The sequence below is a fragment of the Toxorhynchites rutilus genome, chromosome 2 (assembly GCF_029784135.1).
Source record: "Toxorhynchites rutilus septentrionalis strain SRP chromosome 2, ASM2978413v1, whole genome shotgun sequence".
Lineage (NCBI taxonomy): Eukaryota > Metazoa > Arthropoda > Insecta > Diptera > Culicidae > Toxorhynchites > Toxorhynchites rutilus.
The window spans coordinates 141,120,804-141,139,284 of record NC_073745.1 but is presented as its reverse complement, the minus strand read 5'-3'; the positions used below and the strand labels follow the sequence as shown (position 1 = coordinate 141,139,284).

The following is an 18,481-nucleotide window of genomic DNA, read 5'->3' as shown; positions in this document are numbered from 1 at the left end:
TGCCTTTGGTTCCGAAACCATGTAAACTATGAAAAATAATTACAACCAATAATTACGAAAACAAAACTCTATTTTTTCCCAAGTGTTATCAGTGCTAGCGATAGAGCTTAGCGCTTAGGACGGAAATTAGTGCCGCACTCTATAACGTTGCTTACGTAGATTTTAGGTGACCTGGTTTTTTACGCCGATTTTCCAATTAAAAAAACCGCGTAACCCGCGTAAAAAAAACCTGGGTGTATAGAGATTGTAAATTTTTTCAGTTCATTCATCTCTAAGCTTGTGAAAAGCCCTTGGAAAAACTTTACTTTATTCCTACACTACACCTCCACCCTCATTGCCATGAGAAAGTCACTCGATCCCTCGTTGTTCAGCTCGTCCAGCAACGATGTTGTCCAGTCGGTGTCCACACAAAGAATGATGGCTCCAAATTGCGGATGGCTTATTTAAACCAAATATGTTGAAAATGGGCAGAAACTAATGTATCAGTTGCTCGTTATTGATAGCTCTGTTCGGGAATGCACACAAATCGGCAGAACAAATGTATTGGAAAATGAGAATGCTTCCAGTTTTCATTAATTTAACTGTTTAGGCATTAGTGGATTGTACTGTATAGTAAATAAAACGAATCTTAGAGAATTTCCGATTCCATTGGTATGCAAAGTATCAGAATTTGTTCGCTGTGAAAATAGTTATTAACGTTAATTTTATTTCACATAAACGTGACCTGTTTCTGATATGGCACCCTTCCTGAAATACGTAGTTCTACGTCAAAAGTTGCATTACTTCCTCATGCGCTAGATAAGCACAGCGTGGAGAAAGTGAAGAAGTGGAGAAAGTTTTACTACTGACATGTGAAACCAAATTACATACACAGTACCAGAACGACATTTATTTTCTTGATGACTAAATAAACAAAATAACCTCTTTCTGTTAATTTTAATAAACTCGAGAAGATGATTGCTTCATTATGATCTCTTTGTTTATATTATCGCTGCTGCATGATTTGCGCCTCCAAACAATTGTCCATCATAGCATCAAAAAATTAGGCGATTGTTGCACCGCGACAGGACCCATGCACACCGGAGCAGATTCAAATGGAGTTTTAGTAGCGTAGCGAAGATGTACTATTTGTACGTACAGGTTATGAAACACGCACGTGCGCACACAAAGTCATATATCGATGGCTTGATGGGACTAAATATATATATACACTTCTCTCCGTTTTGCACTCTCCTCAACAGAAGCAAAAGCTTCCTCAACAGAAGCGATATTGAAAGTTTGCCTTAGTGCGATTCAATTTTTATACTCTAGGTAAATATTCCTCATCGTTGCTGGTCGATAAGTCGCTCGTTATTGACGACACGGGTAGGAAAGCTAACAAATGAGCAGAACAAATGTGTGGGAAAATGGAAATGATTTTAGTTTTCATTTTAACCATTACACATTTGTTGCTAATGCCAATGACATATTCATAAAATGTTTAAATAGTCGTTTGTTCAAATAAATGTGACACATCTGTATTTTTCTCATTTTACCGAACACCTTGAGCAAACAAATGATGATGCGTTCTTCTAAAGCAGTCAAACCAACTTTTGCAATATATTATGATTATAATTGAGTGTATGGCGACCCCCTTCTAATATGATACATAAATAACGTTTAAATTGATAAAAACCGTCGTTTCTATTTCATAGTATTTACCTTGGTGTGTAATTCAAAAACCCATTTAATGCGGCTGCGTTTAAGCTACCAATTTTTTAGTACGAAGCTGACACATATTCAATGTCCAAATATTCATCCTGTACTTCATAGGGAAGACGACTCATATCCAATGAGGAAGGAAACGGCGCATGACATCAAGCGAACACGACTCAAGTTGCTTATCCAGAAGTCCAATTGGGCAATAATTTACCATAAATTGTAAATTTTGATTTTTGAAGAACCTAATCGAAGGCATCGTCCTACGTAGTGTACTTTTCGAAGTAGAGCTGGTTGAGGGCAAACAGAGTACAAGACAAATAAAATGTTCAATCTGTCATTGTTGACATTCAACCATATGCGTGGAAGCATTTTTTCATCAGATTGGTCAATTCCATGCCAAATCGGCTTAAAAACAAAAAAAAATATTTTTTTTTAAACTTGGTACATATGATGGAAGCTACCCAAAATCACAATTTTCATTATCATATGACCAATTTAAATTACGACTGATTTTTTAAAAGGGCGTATTCAAAATCATTGGTCATTCAAAAAAATCGTAACTCAACATTCAGATGTCTGTTGGAAATATGATGTTTGAAGTATGAAGTTGAAGTTAGTGGAGTTAATGAACTATTTTAGGAATGCACTGTTCAAAAATCATACTCAAAAAATGGAATTTAATATTAAAAACTTTTATATCTCAAAACACTCCTCTTTGATATTTTTTTGTATGTTTTCATTGGAAAGCCCTTTCAATTTAGCAAAGTTTAACGTACTGTGGTGCCGTAGCTATCTTGCCAAAATGGAGATATGATTTTTTGAAAATTTATGAAATTTCAATACTTTATAAAATCGGAATCATTTAAGAAAAGTTGTTGAAGTTTTTCTTGAATTGGGAGAACAAAATAACATGCTGTGTCTATCATTCAGACCCGTGTGGTTGACGCAGCTGTGAACTTGGCACAAACTTTAGTTGTAGCTAATACAAATGTCGGAACTCAATATTATGACCATTATCATTTAGCCGTTTTAATATTTCGAATGAATAAATTACTACTTTGCAATGTGATCCTAACACTCGCTCATAAAGTTTTGTCTGTATTAGGCAGATAACATAACTACTTGATAAGCTGATGACCTGCTAGAATGTGAACTTTTTGTAAAACTCATTGATAAACGTAATAATACGTTGTACAAAAAGTCACAACTTTTTAAGAAATTGTGTCACAATGTGGCATCATTATTTTTCTAAATGAAATTGAAAAACAGTCAAAATGACTTGCTTGGGCAATCTAGTGTTAATCAGAATAGCTTGAACAAAGAGTTGTTTTTTATTTTTTCTGGTCATTTATCGGTCCATCCCTTATCAAGCATTTGAGTAACATGATTCACATGTTATTGTGGAAACGGTGTTATGTTTTCCTGTAGCACAATACAAGAGTGTTGGGTTCTCCATTTCAATCATCTTTCATTTTGGAATTGGGTACTTTACATTATTCGTACAATGAAATTTGATGTACTAATTAAGACGGCTTCGAATCGAATATGTTTTTATATTTTCATGATTTTGGTCACCAAAATTCTTATCCGGGTCCTACATCGTTGGTTCCATGATACCAAGACTCTAGTATTCACTGGCATTCACAATGACCGACTATTTGATTAACTCAGCGTTGGTTTGAATTGTATATTAATCGAATCTTAACCTTTTGCGAGTATCGGTATACAACCGCCCAATTCTTGCTTTTGATTCTTTTCTTTTAATAAAATGAGGATAAGTGAACTAACAAACCGATTTTTTAGGGCTCACCCAACGAGGAAGAGGATCAGCATGACGTGCACTTCCGGCACATAACGGAAATCACAATCTTAACAGTACAATTAATCGTGGAGTTCGCCAAGGGACTGCCAGCATTTACCAAGATTCCACAGGAGGACCAGATAACGTTGCTGAAGGTAACGTTCAATGTTTACAAACACTTGATCTCAATATTATATACGAATGATCTTCGACAGGCCTGCTCAAGTGAGGTGATGATGCTGCGAATGGCCCGCCGCTACGATGCCGCCACCGATTCAATCCTGTTCGCGAACAATCGATCGTACACGCGAGACTCGTACCGGATGGCCGGCATGGCGGACATGATCGAGGACAGTTTGCACTTCTGCCGGCAGATGTACTCGCTCACGGTGGACAACGTGGAGTACGCGCTGTTGACGGCGATAGTGATCTTCTCCGATCGGCCCGGTCTCGAGCAGGCCGAACTGGTGGAGCACATCCAGAGCTACTACATCGATACGCTGCGGATCTATATCCTCAACAGGCACGGGGGTGATCAAAAGTGTAGTGTGATATTTGCGAAGCTTCTGTCGATACTGACCGAGCTACGAACGCTGGGCAACCAGAACTCCGAGATGTGCTTCTCGCTCAAACTGAAGAACCGCAAACTGCCGCGGTTCCTGGAGGAAATCTGGGACGTCCAGGACATACCGCCCTCGATGCAGGCCCAAATACAGCAACAGTCAACCTCCACGCAGTTATCGACATCATCATCATCGTCCTCCAGTAATAATAACAGCAGTAGTAGTAGTAGCAGCAGCAGCAGCAGTAGTAGTAATAATAGTAATAGTAATAATAATGTTAGTTCACACGGGCAGCAACAGCAATTAACGCCAAATCAGCAGCAGCAACAGCAGCACAGTCAGCTCCAGCATGTTCACGCCAACGGAGGAAGTGGTAGTAGTGTTGGTGGTGGCGGCGGCAACGGTAGCAGTAGTGGTAACGTCTCCGGACTCGGCATGCTCGATCAGGTATAGCTAGTGTAGGACACGGTTTCCGGGCCGGTTCCTATTCCACTGCTGGCCAGCGAAACCGAGTCGATCGTAGAGGACGTGCCCTTCCACGGGGAGGACATATTATTTATCGTAGAGAGTTAAGGTGAGTGTCGGTGTCTGGCTTCAGTCAATTCGCTTATTATTTTCGCATTTTCCAGCAGAAACCACACCGAAATCCTGGCTAGCATCCAGCAGGACAGAGATACACACGCAAGACAAAGACAAAAAAACAAAACACACTGTTGTGTGTATTCAGTGTGAGTTTACAACAACGTAGATGGTAAGGAAAGATGAGATGAAAGAGGGATCAAGGTTTGATGTTTGTGCGCAAAGAAGCAAGTAAAAGGGCCCGCTGATCATCATGACATTAATTAATGCTCGGATGAAACAACAACAAAACAAATGCTGCCAGCTTTGCTCCCCTTCTTTTCGAGCAAAAGAGTGGGATCCAACAACAACAAAAAAACCAATACCAACACCGGATACTAGCCACTACTACCATTCTGTTTGTCTATCCGGCTCTTCCCCCTCTGTTCCGAAGACACGAGTTCGGAAAAGAGTTTCAATGCTGAGGGAGAGAGAGGAGGGAGCCGAGGTCATCTAGAAGGAGTGGCCGCCCCCCAACCGAGACACCTCTTTCGGATCGTTTGGCTGTGACTTGTTAATATTTTTAAGATGATACTATATTAGTTTAGTGGAGGAAACAAAAAATGAGAACAAACAAACAAAATGCGTTGAACGAATGAAAAGAGAATGTGAATCATATTGGTAAAAACAAAACATATGATCAGAGTGGTGGAACACGTGTATGCAATGTTCTGAAGGAAGCGAACGGACACATACCCATACACATACACAGAGAGAAAGAACTTCAAGTTGTACATTTTCTAGGTTTTAATGATGAACATTAGGAGAGGAGAGAGAGAGATACTAGATGTAAGTAATTATTCGCGTTAGGAAGGAACAAACTGTTTTTGAAGAAGGGAATGAATCTATCTCTCATAGTTTGTAAGCAAAAAAAGAACAACACACACGTAAAACACACAGCATACCTACACACAAACAAACCAACAAAGTAATTGTAAATTTGAAAACGAAGAAAAAAAAAACGTTGACGTTTTTTTAAAACTTTACCGTTGCGTTGTCTAAGCAGCGGTTTGAAACTAAACTTAACACATCCTCAGCACACTTTTTTGTTTCCGATTTGTGCAAAGTGGAATGGGGAAATACTTTGTAGAAAAATAAAACAAACATCTATTCTACGACCTGTTAAGTGGATACTATGAATATACATACAGAGTCTGCTAAACCGTACTCGAGGACAGCGGTGAATGAGTTGGATTGCAGGATTAGTGTCTGAAAGACGAATTCAAATTATTAATTCTTTTTTTATCTTGTTTTTCGATCAACGCCTTTTTCAGTTTTGATCTGATTCGAAGTGTAGAATGTACTACATTTGAATTCATCCAGTGCAGAACGAATCACAAACTTAATGTGTTTTACGGGAATTAAAAGTATTCGTTATTGGTTGCGTCAAAAATTGTCGTCAATCCGACTCGTGATCAAAAATGTACTGAAATGTACAACAACAAAAACTCAGCCAATGCAAATTGTCCGATTTTAAGTTGATTTTCGGTCTTTCAAACTCAGCACAAAGCCATGGTTAAATCCGGTGCCAATTACTAATAGCGAATTCGTTTTTAAAACTAAATCAGTGCCAAACTGACTCTGTAATAAAAAAACGTTTTCAGTTTCACGAATGCGGTGGTTTGTTGGTGTGCGTTATATAGTCTGCTTTGTTTATATTTGCGACGACAAATGTACAGTGTCGACATCTGGTGGCGATATTAGTGCTTGGGAGGTAAATTATCCTCTATCAGATTAGTAGGGCCAAGTGCAGTGGAAAAATATTAAATTTTGAATGAAAATTTTTACTTCATATTGTTTGATTACCTAACACATGCAGTGTTGACACTCATTTAACCATTTGTCGATGCATTTCCTGTTTGTTCCAAAAATAATTACTATTATAATATAAAATCATCATTAAACACAGTTTTCGTTCAATATGTTTCTGCGATATCGGAAAAAACCTCTTATTTCATCACATAGAATAAATATTCGATACGTTAAAGTAAAGTAATTTTCATTCATAATTTTGATTTTGAAAGCGTGTTTATTCCACCTGAATATACATCATTATTTTCGCCTCCCAATGAAAGCACACATAGCCGTCTACTCGAATATACTCCTCGAAATCAGAATCCGAATTGGATTACGATTCCAATAATACAAAAGCAAAAGCAGCAGGTTTTCCATTTTCATAGTCTTTATTTTTAGATTTTCCAAAATAATACTCGGAACATGACAGTTCAGTATAGTTGTATTGGTGAACCCGAGTGCCAACCCGTGAAACATCTCAGTGCGAAACTAACAGTTTTCGGGGCGAACTAGTGCGGCACTGAGTGTGAAACTGAGTGAATAAAAAAACGATTTGACAGCAGTTAGTGCGGCACTGGGATTGAAACTGAACAAAAACGAATTCGCTATAAGTCTCACCGTTTGAAGTACTGTAACAAAGGCTCAACATGTTGATTACTGACAGAGATCCGGGAGATAGAAATCTCAACTAAGTAGTACTAATAGAATGACGCAAGTAATACTCACGATGAGAAGGAAAAAGTTCCACTGGGAACGTTAATTCCATCCAAGAAGAAGAAGAAGAAGAAGTGAGTGAAGAACTAAGAATCGATGTCCCAGAAAAAGAATACATTGGAAAGGAGCTCTGGCCTTAAAAGCATGAGCTTGAAAGGACAGAAATATTGTCGCAGTGGTATCAGAGCGTGTACAGTTTCGCTTTGTTCCTATCGAATTACTTCACCTGTCATTATAATTTATATTATTCACTAAACTGATTCGAATTCGTCATTACTTTTTGATAATCAATTCCACAATAAGAGGAATGGTCGATGGTTGAGGGAAAATCGTTTTGAAAGATTCACGTTCTGCAAATTGATGCCACTGGTTGTCAATATTTTTCATCTTTCGAATAGACAAAACTCGTTTCCCAATGTTCTACGTAGGTAGGCGCATATCTCGTGTGTTTAGCACAATAAAATTAAGCTGGGATCTTGATGTTTATGATTGATCCGATTATCTGTTCTCGAGGGTGGCTTTTCAGCTTTTTTTTCACGCCACGAGTCAGACTTGTTAAAGCGAGAGAAGTTTTTCCTGAGTAGGAAAAAAACGAGCATGTTCAACAGTCAGCTGTTCGAAAGACGCTTTGATCTGTTTGCTAGTGGCATGAGTATCTGTCGTTGACCTCACCAAAAACTCGATTAGTCGAAAATTCAGCACCATTTGTTGAAGGCGTTATTCAATGAAGTTCTCTAGAAGAAGTGATCCAAAAACAATTTGAGGATGGCTTCCTGTTTCCGTCAAATGTGTCTGTCTTGTGTCGGAATGCTCCGTCAAAGACAATTGTATCCTTCAACATGACAACGAGTCTTCTCACATGTCGATGTTTTGATCATGTTACATAAGTTAATATTTTCGGATCACTAAGAACTAAAAAAAATATTTTACTAGAGCTTGTGCTCTTTTATTCACGCTTGCTTAAAGACTAAAATACAATTTGATCTTAAGCTCTAAAGTCAGCTTGCGTGCTGTGTTTATCTTTTCGGGTGGCCTGATTTCTGTCCTTGAAATAATGCTGACCGGCGGCTAGCTCATATCGTTGTTTTGATGAGTTATTATGTTTATGCTGGCGAGCTCCGTTCTCGCGATATCGGTTATGGCTGCTGCTAACTCCTTGTTTATGTTTACGTTTGGGCTGTCGCTAACTCATATAATAACTTTTCTCACCTGGTCTGAAAAGATTTTTTTTAAATTTGAATTCTCGAACCGTGCTATAATTCCAGGAAGTCTATGACACCCTGAAAGCGGTGTTTTCTCGCATAACAGTCATGTTTCATAAACTGCGTAGAAGAACTGGTGTATGAAAATGTTTATTGTTTATTGTTCTCGAAACATTCTCACTTATTCTGAGTCTGATCACGAAAGCCACTTCACGTTGAAAACGAAATGAACTTTATGCAAGGTTATATACACTTCATTTCGTGTTCCTCGTGAAATGCCGTTCGGCCCTCTGTACCGCATGTGATATGAGATAGCAAAGTCCCTCGATTTACTCAGAAACCGCCTAAAGACAGATTTTGAGTTCTCGTGAACGTGAACAACCATTTTTTTTGTTGATAATTCATCAGGTCATATATAAAACGAGGGAAAAACAACTTGAAACGATAAGAAGAAACATTTTCTAGTCGAAAAACATATGTAAACACAATTCATAGTGATAAAAATTGATTAATTCAATATTTCGCTACTGTTCTGAATTTCCACCGTGGAATCGAGATGTTGGTGAATTCACCATAGATTAGAGGCGAATGAACTGAAAAGTTTAAATCCTCTTAAAGCCAAAAAGAAGAAGAAGAAGGAGAAGATTCACCATAGTTCGCCGGCTTTGGTGAACGTGAACGCAAAAACAGTGGAATATAGACGTTAAAATATTTCCCCGTTCATGTTCACGTTCGAATGTCGCAAGGCATTCTGAAGATTGTTTCACCGTGAACTGTAAAAGGATACGTTAAGCAACTCTCGAGTTTTCAGTGATTTTTTTCATATTAATGCAATTTCATTCAATCGGATCTCTGCACGTGTCAAAAAACTTCGTTGCTTCGTGAACAACTGTATATTTTATCTGAATTACTTTGTTGAAGCTTTACTTGTTTATTTACTTCACGTTTACTGGCGAACATTCAATGGGAACGTGAATGTGAAAGTGAACAACATTTTATTCACCACGATTTTCTGAGATGTTTGTTCACAATGCTGCTCACCGTGATATAATCGTACTTTTTCACCACCGTGTTCATGTTCACGTTCACCGGAACTCTAAACCAGCCTTAACTTCTAACTCACAATCTATACCCGAACCGACAACACAAGAGGAAACGATTGATTACAGATCTCATCTTATGACAAATTATACTTACTCAATTTGCCTTTGGGAATACTGGGACCCGAGCCATCTCATCGCCACACAAGGTTATTCAGTGTTTCAATTTAGAATATCCCTTGGCACACGATTTAATTTTTGAAATAGTGGACCAAAGGCAAAATTTATGTAATTAGATACGCAACAGTAAATAGCTTTTCAGAGGAATATAGATGCTGAACAAAATAACACAATTATCATGGAGTAATTGTTGGGCAAACGCGAGACCGTTTTAATTTTCTACCATTCATCAGACCAACTCCTTTCAGACGAGGTTTGTGTCTCAGCTACCCACATATGGTGGGTGAATTTTTGGGTTCAGTACAATGTTGTATGCAAATAAATGACGGCATGGACGAACAATCGAATGAAAAATACAGTAGCCGTTCGATAGATTGACCTGCTTTTACTGGAAGCAGCAATTTGTCATATTCTACGTAAATATTTTGCTGTGAGGGGAATTCGAATGTAATTAAAGAAGTTTTAAAAATTGTCATTATTTTCGCAAACATTGAATAAATTAAAGAAAAATAATTTACCCAGATTATATTTCATACCTGTTGTCGAGCTCAATGCTAAACCTTCTTCGAGTTTGGAATCCAAATTATTCTCTATCGGATTAAAAGGCCCAAACGAAGTTTTTAATTGCTGAAAGTTCAATGAAAATTTTGCATGGCATTATTTAGTAAATTCAAGCTCGTGGTCCTGACCCGAACATATTCTTTTTTTCAGAATATTCTGTTATTCCTACTAAAACTTATCATTATAATACGAAATCATCTTGAGACAAATTTCCGTAGAGGATTGTTTTCACCACTTGCGGAAAAAAGTGATTTTCGTTTACAGAGAAACAGTAAAGGAACAATTTATTGAAGTTCCTGACGATTTTATTTGACGTTTTGCTTGCCGGTTTATTTAGAAAGTGGAAGTCGATAATTAGGCTTCCCTTCTTTCCCAGTTATCGAACGACTACTGTATATTCAAGACTAAAGTTTATGGAGCAATCTCGCGTCAAGTCAGCCAATTTTGGCCCGATTCTTCGATTTTTTTAAACGTTATACATAAGGTGACAGCTAACGTTTGCATTAAAAAATGGATTTTTTTTCGGATGGTGATAAAAAAAATAGCTAACACAGATAATTGAGTTTGATAAATTTCCCATGGAAGGTAATTATATTAGCCTACTTGCAAAAAAATCTACGCCCTTGCGAGCGGCCTTCCGGCAGTTAACCGGAACATTCGCCATGGCGGACGAGTTCTTTCTTCGTTTCATTTACCAATTCCTTCTCAGGTTTCGCGACAAAACTGGTTTGTAGCTGGGGAGCGTTGGGCGAGTTCGCCGACTTGGGTACCAAATCGTTATTTAGCTGCCCCATCTCTAACGATCGCTTCGAGTAGTGGGACGACACCAGATCCGGCTAGAACACCGCGTCTTCGCCCTTATGGTATTTATCCTCTTCTCGCTGATTGCGAGCCACAGCAGCACCTTCCTGGGAAACTTGGTGTTTGAAATAAACTTCACTTCGGAGCTCACTTCCTTTGTGGGGGAAGTAAAATACGAAGTGCCCTGCCAGGCATTGCCATCCAGGTTGAGATAGGTCGCGTCGTCCATCACCACCGCCACGTCGCGATTCTTCGGGAAAATCGACTTGACCATCTTGTTCAGCCGCTGCCGCTGCGTCATTGCCTGCAGCTATGAGACCAGTGGACAGAACTTCCGCCCCCGACATGTATGTCCATGTTCGCCAGGTATATTTTCACTGTTTGGCCGGTTGCACCGACCGCCCGGCCAAGCGCACGCAGCGATGTATCCACTTTTCCTTGGATATTCCTCTTCGGCATCCTTTGGAGATTCTTGTCGCTCAGGGTCGTCGGCCGTCCGGAACCGAGCTTGCTTTCAATGTTCTGATTGTTGTCCAATAGCGCCAAGATGTTGTATATATCGAAACGGGAGTATCCGGCGTCCACAAAGTGCCGCACGATGTCCGTTTTCGACGCGACGGGGCACCGTTCTTTGAACGCGCACACTTCTGAAAGGAATAGCTTCACATTGATCAGCATTGATCGTCCAGGAGTTTTTTTCATCCAGAAACATTGTTTGATATTCCTCTTTTTCCATTTTCTATACAAATGCTCAGTTAGTGATACTTAAACAACTGTAGTTTGTGAACAAATAAACGAAACGTCATGAAACACTCATAAGCCAGTGACAGAAATGAATCTTGTTCATTTTTTAGTGGTGCCATCTGTTGAAAAATCCATCCGTGTCCGTGAGTACATCTACAATACAGAATTTAATTTATTTATATGATCATATTTGAGCTATTTGTGGTGATGAATATTTCATGCTTTAGGGTGTGATTCCATTAAAGTAATTCCACACCAGATCAGTCAGCCGCTGACTCGACCCTCCTTGATTTTTTTGAAACTTTGTACATACGGTGGTAGGCTACCACTACCACTGGTAGCTACCTAACATCATAAAATTTCATTATCAGATGACCAATTTTAAATACGATTGACGTTTTATAAGGGAATAATTGACCACTTTTTGCAAGAAATAATAACTCCAAATTTAGATGTCTGCTTCAAACATGATGTACAAAAAAGTTATTGGAAGAAAATCGATAAACTATTTAGGAAAAATACCATTTAAAATACATCGTTAAAAAATCTTACTCAAAAATTTCATTCAGTATTAAGAATGTTTATAACTCAAAACATGTTCCTTCGATATTTTGTTAAATATTTTCACTAGAAAGCCCTATCATCAAATGGAATTTGTAATATTTCGAGAATGGTTAGTCCTAAGATAAAACGTTAAACATAGCTTTTCTTGTAGAAGCGCATGTAGATACTATTTTCCATATTACTTTCCTTAAATGGTTACGATTTTGCAAAGTATTGAATGTTCATAAATTTAAAAAAACAATCATATCTTCATTCTTGAGAGTCCGACACGGCTCTACTATACGTTAAACTTTGTTGAATTAATAGAGCTTTCTAATGAAAATATTTAACAATATATCGAAGGTGACATGTTTTGCGTTATGAACACTTTTAATATTAAATTAATTTTTTTTAGTTAGATTTTCTAACGGTGGTAAATAAATATTAGTTTTTCTAAATTAAAATTTTCCAACAACTTTTCTGTACATCCTTTTCAAATCAGGCATCGGGATTCGAGTTATACTTTTTTGCAAAAAAAAATATTTTGAATACACCCTTATGAAAAGCCCGCCGTGTTTTAAATTTATCATCTGGTAATGAACGTTGTGATTTTGGGTGGCTACCATCTTATGTACAATGTTTTAGAAAAATCGGATGGGTTCGCGTCAAAATCTGCTGTTTTTCGGCTGATTTGGAATGTAATTGCTCATTAGAAATAATCCCAAAAAATAATGCTGAACAGTTAGAACATTAGTGAGTTAGTTTGCATGCGTTCATTTCGTACATTTCGTATTTGGGGATCCCCAAAAAACTTTGATGAGCGAACGAGGCGTATGAAAGTGAGACAATTATTTCAATTCTTTTCTTGAGCAAATTCAGCCATTTTTTCTAATGGCCAAAGCTGTAGATTGTTCGTCCGAAGTCTGTTTATTTTTCGGCATTGGCAGTTTTTTCTGTGACTTAGAAATGTTTATTGGATAGAGACTAAAGGTGAGGTTCCATTAAGAAAGAAAAATACAATTCAATTCAAGGTGAGCAGTTTGCCAAGAAAAGGCAAAAACGAATTATTCCACTTTCTTTTTTCTCATTTGTGTATGTTTTTTGTGATTTATACAGAAAAGTAGACGAGTAGCCAACTTCCAATGATTTTATTCCTAATTGAAACCCACTCTCATATTTGCTTCATGTTTTGTGGAGTTTATCGAAATTCTGTATTCAATCTCGTAGAAAATTGAACTAACAAAGTTTTGCGCTCGTTGTCGCATCAAACATTGTCTTATTCATTTTCGTCGTCGAATAAAAAATAACTGAGTTTACAAATTTGTTCAGCCTATATTCTAAGGGTGCTCATACACTGTTTGACCGAAGCCAAATATTTGACTCTTTTTGACAGATAAAATTTGGTCAACGTGTACTGATCATATATTTTCTACACAAAACACGACAAGCAAATATTCAATTATTGGATGCCTAGAATATTTTTTCAGTCTGTTCTTCGAACCTGTCGGTACATAGTTAGGTTACCTTGAATATTTCAGTTGATTTTTTCCATGTTCGGTGTTTGATATTGTTTACTACTGTTGAAAATTGAAGAGTGGCAAACAAAATAGTGTTTGTACAAATATCAAATCAAACCTTATCTGTCAAAAAATATCAAATATTTGACCTCCGGGCAAATAGTGTACGGCAACCTTAAGTAGCAGCTCTAATTGGGAATGGTTTCTTCACAGTTCCAATGTCAATTTCAAAGGAAAGCCGCCGCGAATTCGTTGGGAAAAAGTAACCTGAATTCGCAACACTTCTTCTTTGAAATTGACAGTAAAACTGTGATGAATCCATTTCCATTTTGATCTATTTCTGTCAGCTAAACCATGAGATAAACCTACAAACCGTTCGTCAGAACAGCAATCCACCACAATCCAACTCATTCGAGTCGCTGCTCGGAAAACAAACTCAGAGGATTTACTAGTTTCTTATTTCTTACCCTCACCCGCTATAATGGGTCTGATCAGGAAAGTCACTTCACGGTGAAAACGAAATGATTTGTATGCACGGTTATATGCACTTCATTTCGTTTTCACCTTGAAGTGACGATCGTGATCAGGCCCAATATCTTTTTAACGTATTGTGGGGTGTGTGCGTGAGAGCGATTCTCGTAAACGCGCGCATGTGTGTGTGTGTACATCTTGCACTGTGTGTGTCACACAGGAGCAGAACAAAATCAAACGTTTGAAAACACAAAAAGAACACTCCTTGTAAATAGTAACTGTATTATTCGTTCGGTTTAATTATTGTTTGTGTATAAAATCGAAAGCTGTAGGTAGCACTAGGCGCAACAGTAGTCGATAGAAATTCCAAGTTTAGACAAACAAACAAACAAATGCTCCTCTCAAGCTCCGGTATACTTGTGAGTTTAAGTCCTTCACGCCCAACTCTCTTCTCTTCGTTTACATCGTTCTTTTAAGTTTTTCGTTTTGCATCGCGGGCTCCGCACCTTTCGCTCTAATCCACAACTGATGATCGCTCCTAGTGTAAATTTAACTAACCTATTATCTAGCTAAAGTTACAACGCCTTGTTTATGCCTTCTCTTCATAGTCGAATGGATAGAGGAACCTAGCGTGTTTAAGTTTATTTCTTTTTAGAAAAGAAAACAATCAGATTTGAATATATTGAATATATTAGTGCGCGTGTCTGTTGTGTGGGGGAGAGGAGTGTTTGTGAGTGAGAGAGGAAACGTACGATTGGAGGCGACTCGTAAGCAATATCTATTGGTTTCCCAAAACGGAAATCATAAAATGCAAAAAAGAAAACAAAACTAAACTGCCGCAATGATGATCATGTGGAGGGGTGGCAATGCGATGAGAGTTGTTGCGGAAGTTGTCGCTGCTTTGGGACAAAGCGAGAAATCTGTGTGTGTTGTGATGAGTCGAGGCACACCGCCGCAGTTTGTGTTTCTTTGGACAGAGGTCACTTTTAGGAAAATTTTTTAATCCGTGTAACTTTATGGCCTTCTTTATTTCGCCTGAAATCAAAATGGACGTCAAAAGTATAAGTAGCAAAGAAGAGAAAGGGAAGTGAAACTCGCACGTATCAAAATATTTTAGTAAATTTTTTAGCGTACCTCTTTTGTCGATTTTTGTTTCCTCTACCCGAGCCCCGAGAGTTAGCAGAAGGAAGAAAAATGTTATGAGCAAAGTTAGTCAATTAATGGTTTGTTTCTGCCTGCCTGGGAGAATGTACTTCCAATTATGAGAGGGAAAAAAACGCAACCAATGCTGACAAGTAACAACGGAATCAGTTTCGTCAGCAGGATTTACTTCTCTTCACGAAAAGAATGAGTAGTCTAAATCAGACGCGACACAAAGGATAACGAGAGAAACGAAGAAAAAAAAATAAAAACAAGTAGGAAATCGGTTTTTGATGAATAAGATTATATTTCGGAAACGGAGGTGCCTTTAGTAAAGAGTTAAACAGACACACAAGCATACACAAATAATGATCGAATGAACATACAAAGGATAGAACAAAAAGTTTAACAATAAAGAGGAGAATATGAACCACTAGGACGAGAGAGAGAGAGCGGAATAAAAAACTGATTTTTATAGCAAACGAATACAAAAGACAGATAAAGTGCAGTTGTTAGAGTGAAGTGCAAATCGAAAATCAAGAGCAAATTAAGAAAAAAAAGAGTAGTAAATCCAGGAACCAGTAAAAACAAGACCTTACAAGGAAGTAGAATAAGAGACAACCCACTAGACACGTAGGAAACAAACACACAGATGAAAATGACTGATTCACAAAACCACAAAACACACAGATACAGTGAGACAGAGAGAAAGAGAAAAAACAGAGTCAAGCAAAAGTGCTGGCAGGGGCGGAATCCGCAAACGACTCGCAAATATCTCGTGGAAAGCTTTCAATCAATGGTATGGACGACATGAAAAGAAAATTTCAAGATAGGAGTGGTGTATGCGAGACGCGGTTTGGGTAGGAACATGAAACTTCCACCCAACACGCATACACATACACACTGTGAGTGCAGAGCAAAAGTGAGTAAATACTTGATAAGACAGAATTGGGATATGTGCAAAATAAGAAATTTCTCAAATACTATTAATATTTGTATTAGTTACTATTATTATTGCTATATTATTTTATTTTATTTTTTGTAATAAAATATTTTTTAACAATTTCCGAGCTGTGTTTTTGTTTACTATTGTGTTTTTCTAGCTTTGTAGTAGTTTTATTTTGTTTGTATTCTGTTCGTTTCTATATCTGTTTGAAGAGCATTTGGTATGGAATTGAGGATCGTGATCAATTATTGTCCTTTGAACAGTGCATTTCCAGGTATCTTTAACAAGAAAAGAACATTTTACTCAATCCCATCATCTTGTTCAGACAAGACAAGAGTTAGACAATTATTACAATTTCATCTTTTTCATCCGTTGCAATATCGTCATCGTAACATCCGTAACATCCTATTCTTATAGCAATATCAGGCATAGTGAGAAACTAACTGATAAGCCATTATTTTTCTTTATAAATTGCTGTTGCGCGGTAAGCACTTTGTAAACGCCCTGTTCCTGTGTAATTCTTTTTTGTGTAGTAGCATTCGAATTGTAACACCGAAATCTATATTTATTATACTAAACGTAATGACGATATCACGATATCAAATTACGAACACTGTTTTTTTTATAGGTGATCATATCTACAGGAGAAGACGCATCTGAAGAACGAATTCGGCAATGAAAATGTAGCTATGTGAAGGTGCATCAGCGAATATGGAAAGGTCGGTTATTTTTGATAATACAAGGAAGGAAGGTATTGTATTATAGAGACTTTAAACGTTTGCAGTTCATTCGTCTCTATCCTTGAGAAAGGCCCTTTGAAAAGAATGTGTTCTTTGTGTGGACACCGACTGGACAACATCGTTGCTGGACGGGCTGGACGGCGAGGGATCGAGTGCCTTTCTCAAGGCAAGAGGGTGGAGGTGGTAGCGCTGGAGTAGAATAGAGTAGAGTTTTCAAAGAGCCTTTCTCAAGGCTAGAGACGAATGAACTGCAAAAGTTTAAAGTCTCTATAATACAATACCTTCCTTCCTTCCACACAAAGAATGACATGGCTGTGATAATACAATAATGATCTACTGGGTGTTTTTGGTAACAGTGATACTTTTGGGTAATATAGTGCCTTTTCAGTCAAGTCCATCTTTACGTTTTGTCAGTGCGTTTTAAAGCAGACTCTCACATCTCTAGTAAATTTGAGGAACGAGGAACTTTATTTGAAGACAGCTTAATGGTTGATGAGACGATGCTCATTGCCTGTGTTAAAGCTCATATTCCGTTTCAGGATCACCCTGTATAGTCTCTTGCAATTGGTTGATTTCTTATTCATGCTAGAGAAAAGGGTATAAAAAATAATGTGTGATTTCAAAGCCTACACGTGCCATCATTGCTCTTTATCAAGTGTTGGGTGGAAACCAATTCTTCTCGCAGGATCTCATATGGTTCAAAGACTTGTGGAAATATTGGTTATGATAATCTGCGCTTTTCACGCATACCTCATGCATACAGTAAAGAAAGAAAAGGGGTCACCTCCGCACTCACCGAATCTTTCTTCCTGTGCCACCGTCACGCGGTTGTCATCATCCGACCACGGTCGAACGTCCCGGCGGGGTCGCCTCCAAGATTCCAGTATGCTCCTTCGCAGCCCCGTCCCGGCTTACTTCCTGCGGGAAAACTAACACGCTGCGCTGAGGATCCTCTGCAGCCGCGGCAACTCCTGGCCGGCCAAATTTTGCTCCGCACTCCAGCACAAGATTAAACGAGTCCGTCCCGGCAGCCACGATTTCCACCACCAACAGCTACAGCACCAGCAGATTCACACTTTTTCCTTCTACGGCAGACGCAGCGTACCCCGTCCGAAACGGATCCGTTCGGATGGCAGCTGAACTTTTTTCTTACGAGAGACTTTCCGATACGCGCACCAGCGCTAATTCACGTCCGTCTCGGACGACAGATAATATCGAACAACCCCGAAAACACCTTTTTTTTTCTTCCTCCTTGTTTCTTCTGTCACCGTCCAATGTTGTCGCCGTGACAGATGTGGTGTGTGCGACCGTTCAGGGGTGTACTGCATGCATGGGCATATTTCAGCGTCTGATCCAGACGCCCAAAACGTTGCAGATCAGGATATCCGCAAGCATATCTTTAGAT

At 38.4% G+C, this 18,481-nt stretch overlaps 1 protein-coding gene across 9 annotated transcripts in view; it reads left to right on the top strand.

Annotated features, from left to right (window-relative positions):
- Window positions 1-16,457, top strand: part of LOC129770491 (ecdysone receptor) — a 680,728-nt gene extending 664,271 nt beyond the window's left edge. For 8 of the 9 annotated variants that reach the window (XM_055773363.1, XM_055773359.1, XM_055773361.1 and 5 more), the window contains 3 exons: window positions 3,505-3,657; window positions 3,718-4,639; window positions 4,698-16,457. In XM_055773363.1, the coding sequence (XP_055629338.1) occupies window positions 3,505-3,657; window positions 3,718-4,518 (954 nt within the window). In that variant the 3' untranslated portion in view covers window positions 4,519-4,639; window positions 4,698-16,457. Of the gene's footprint in view, window positions 1-3,504; window positions 3,658-3,717; window positions 4,640-4,694 lie in introns of all 9 variants that reach the window. The other variant, XM_055773362.1, reaches the window with a different exon arrangement.
- Window positions 16,458-18,481: the final 2,024 nt, after the last annotated feature.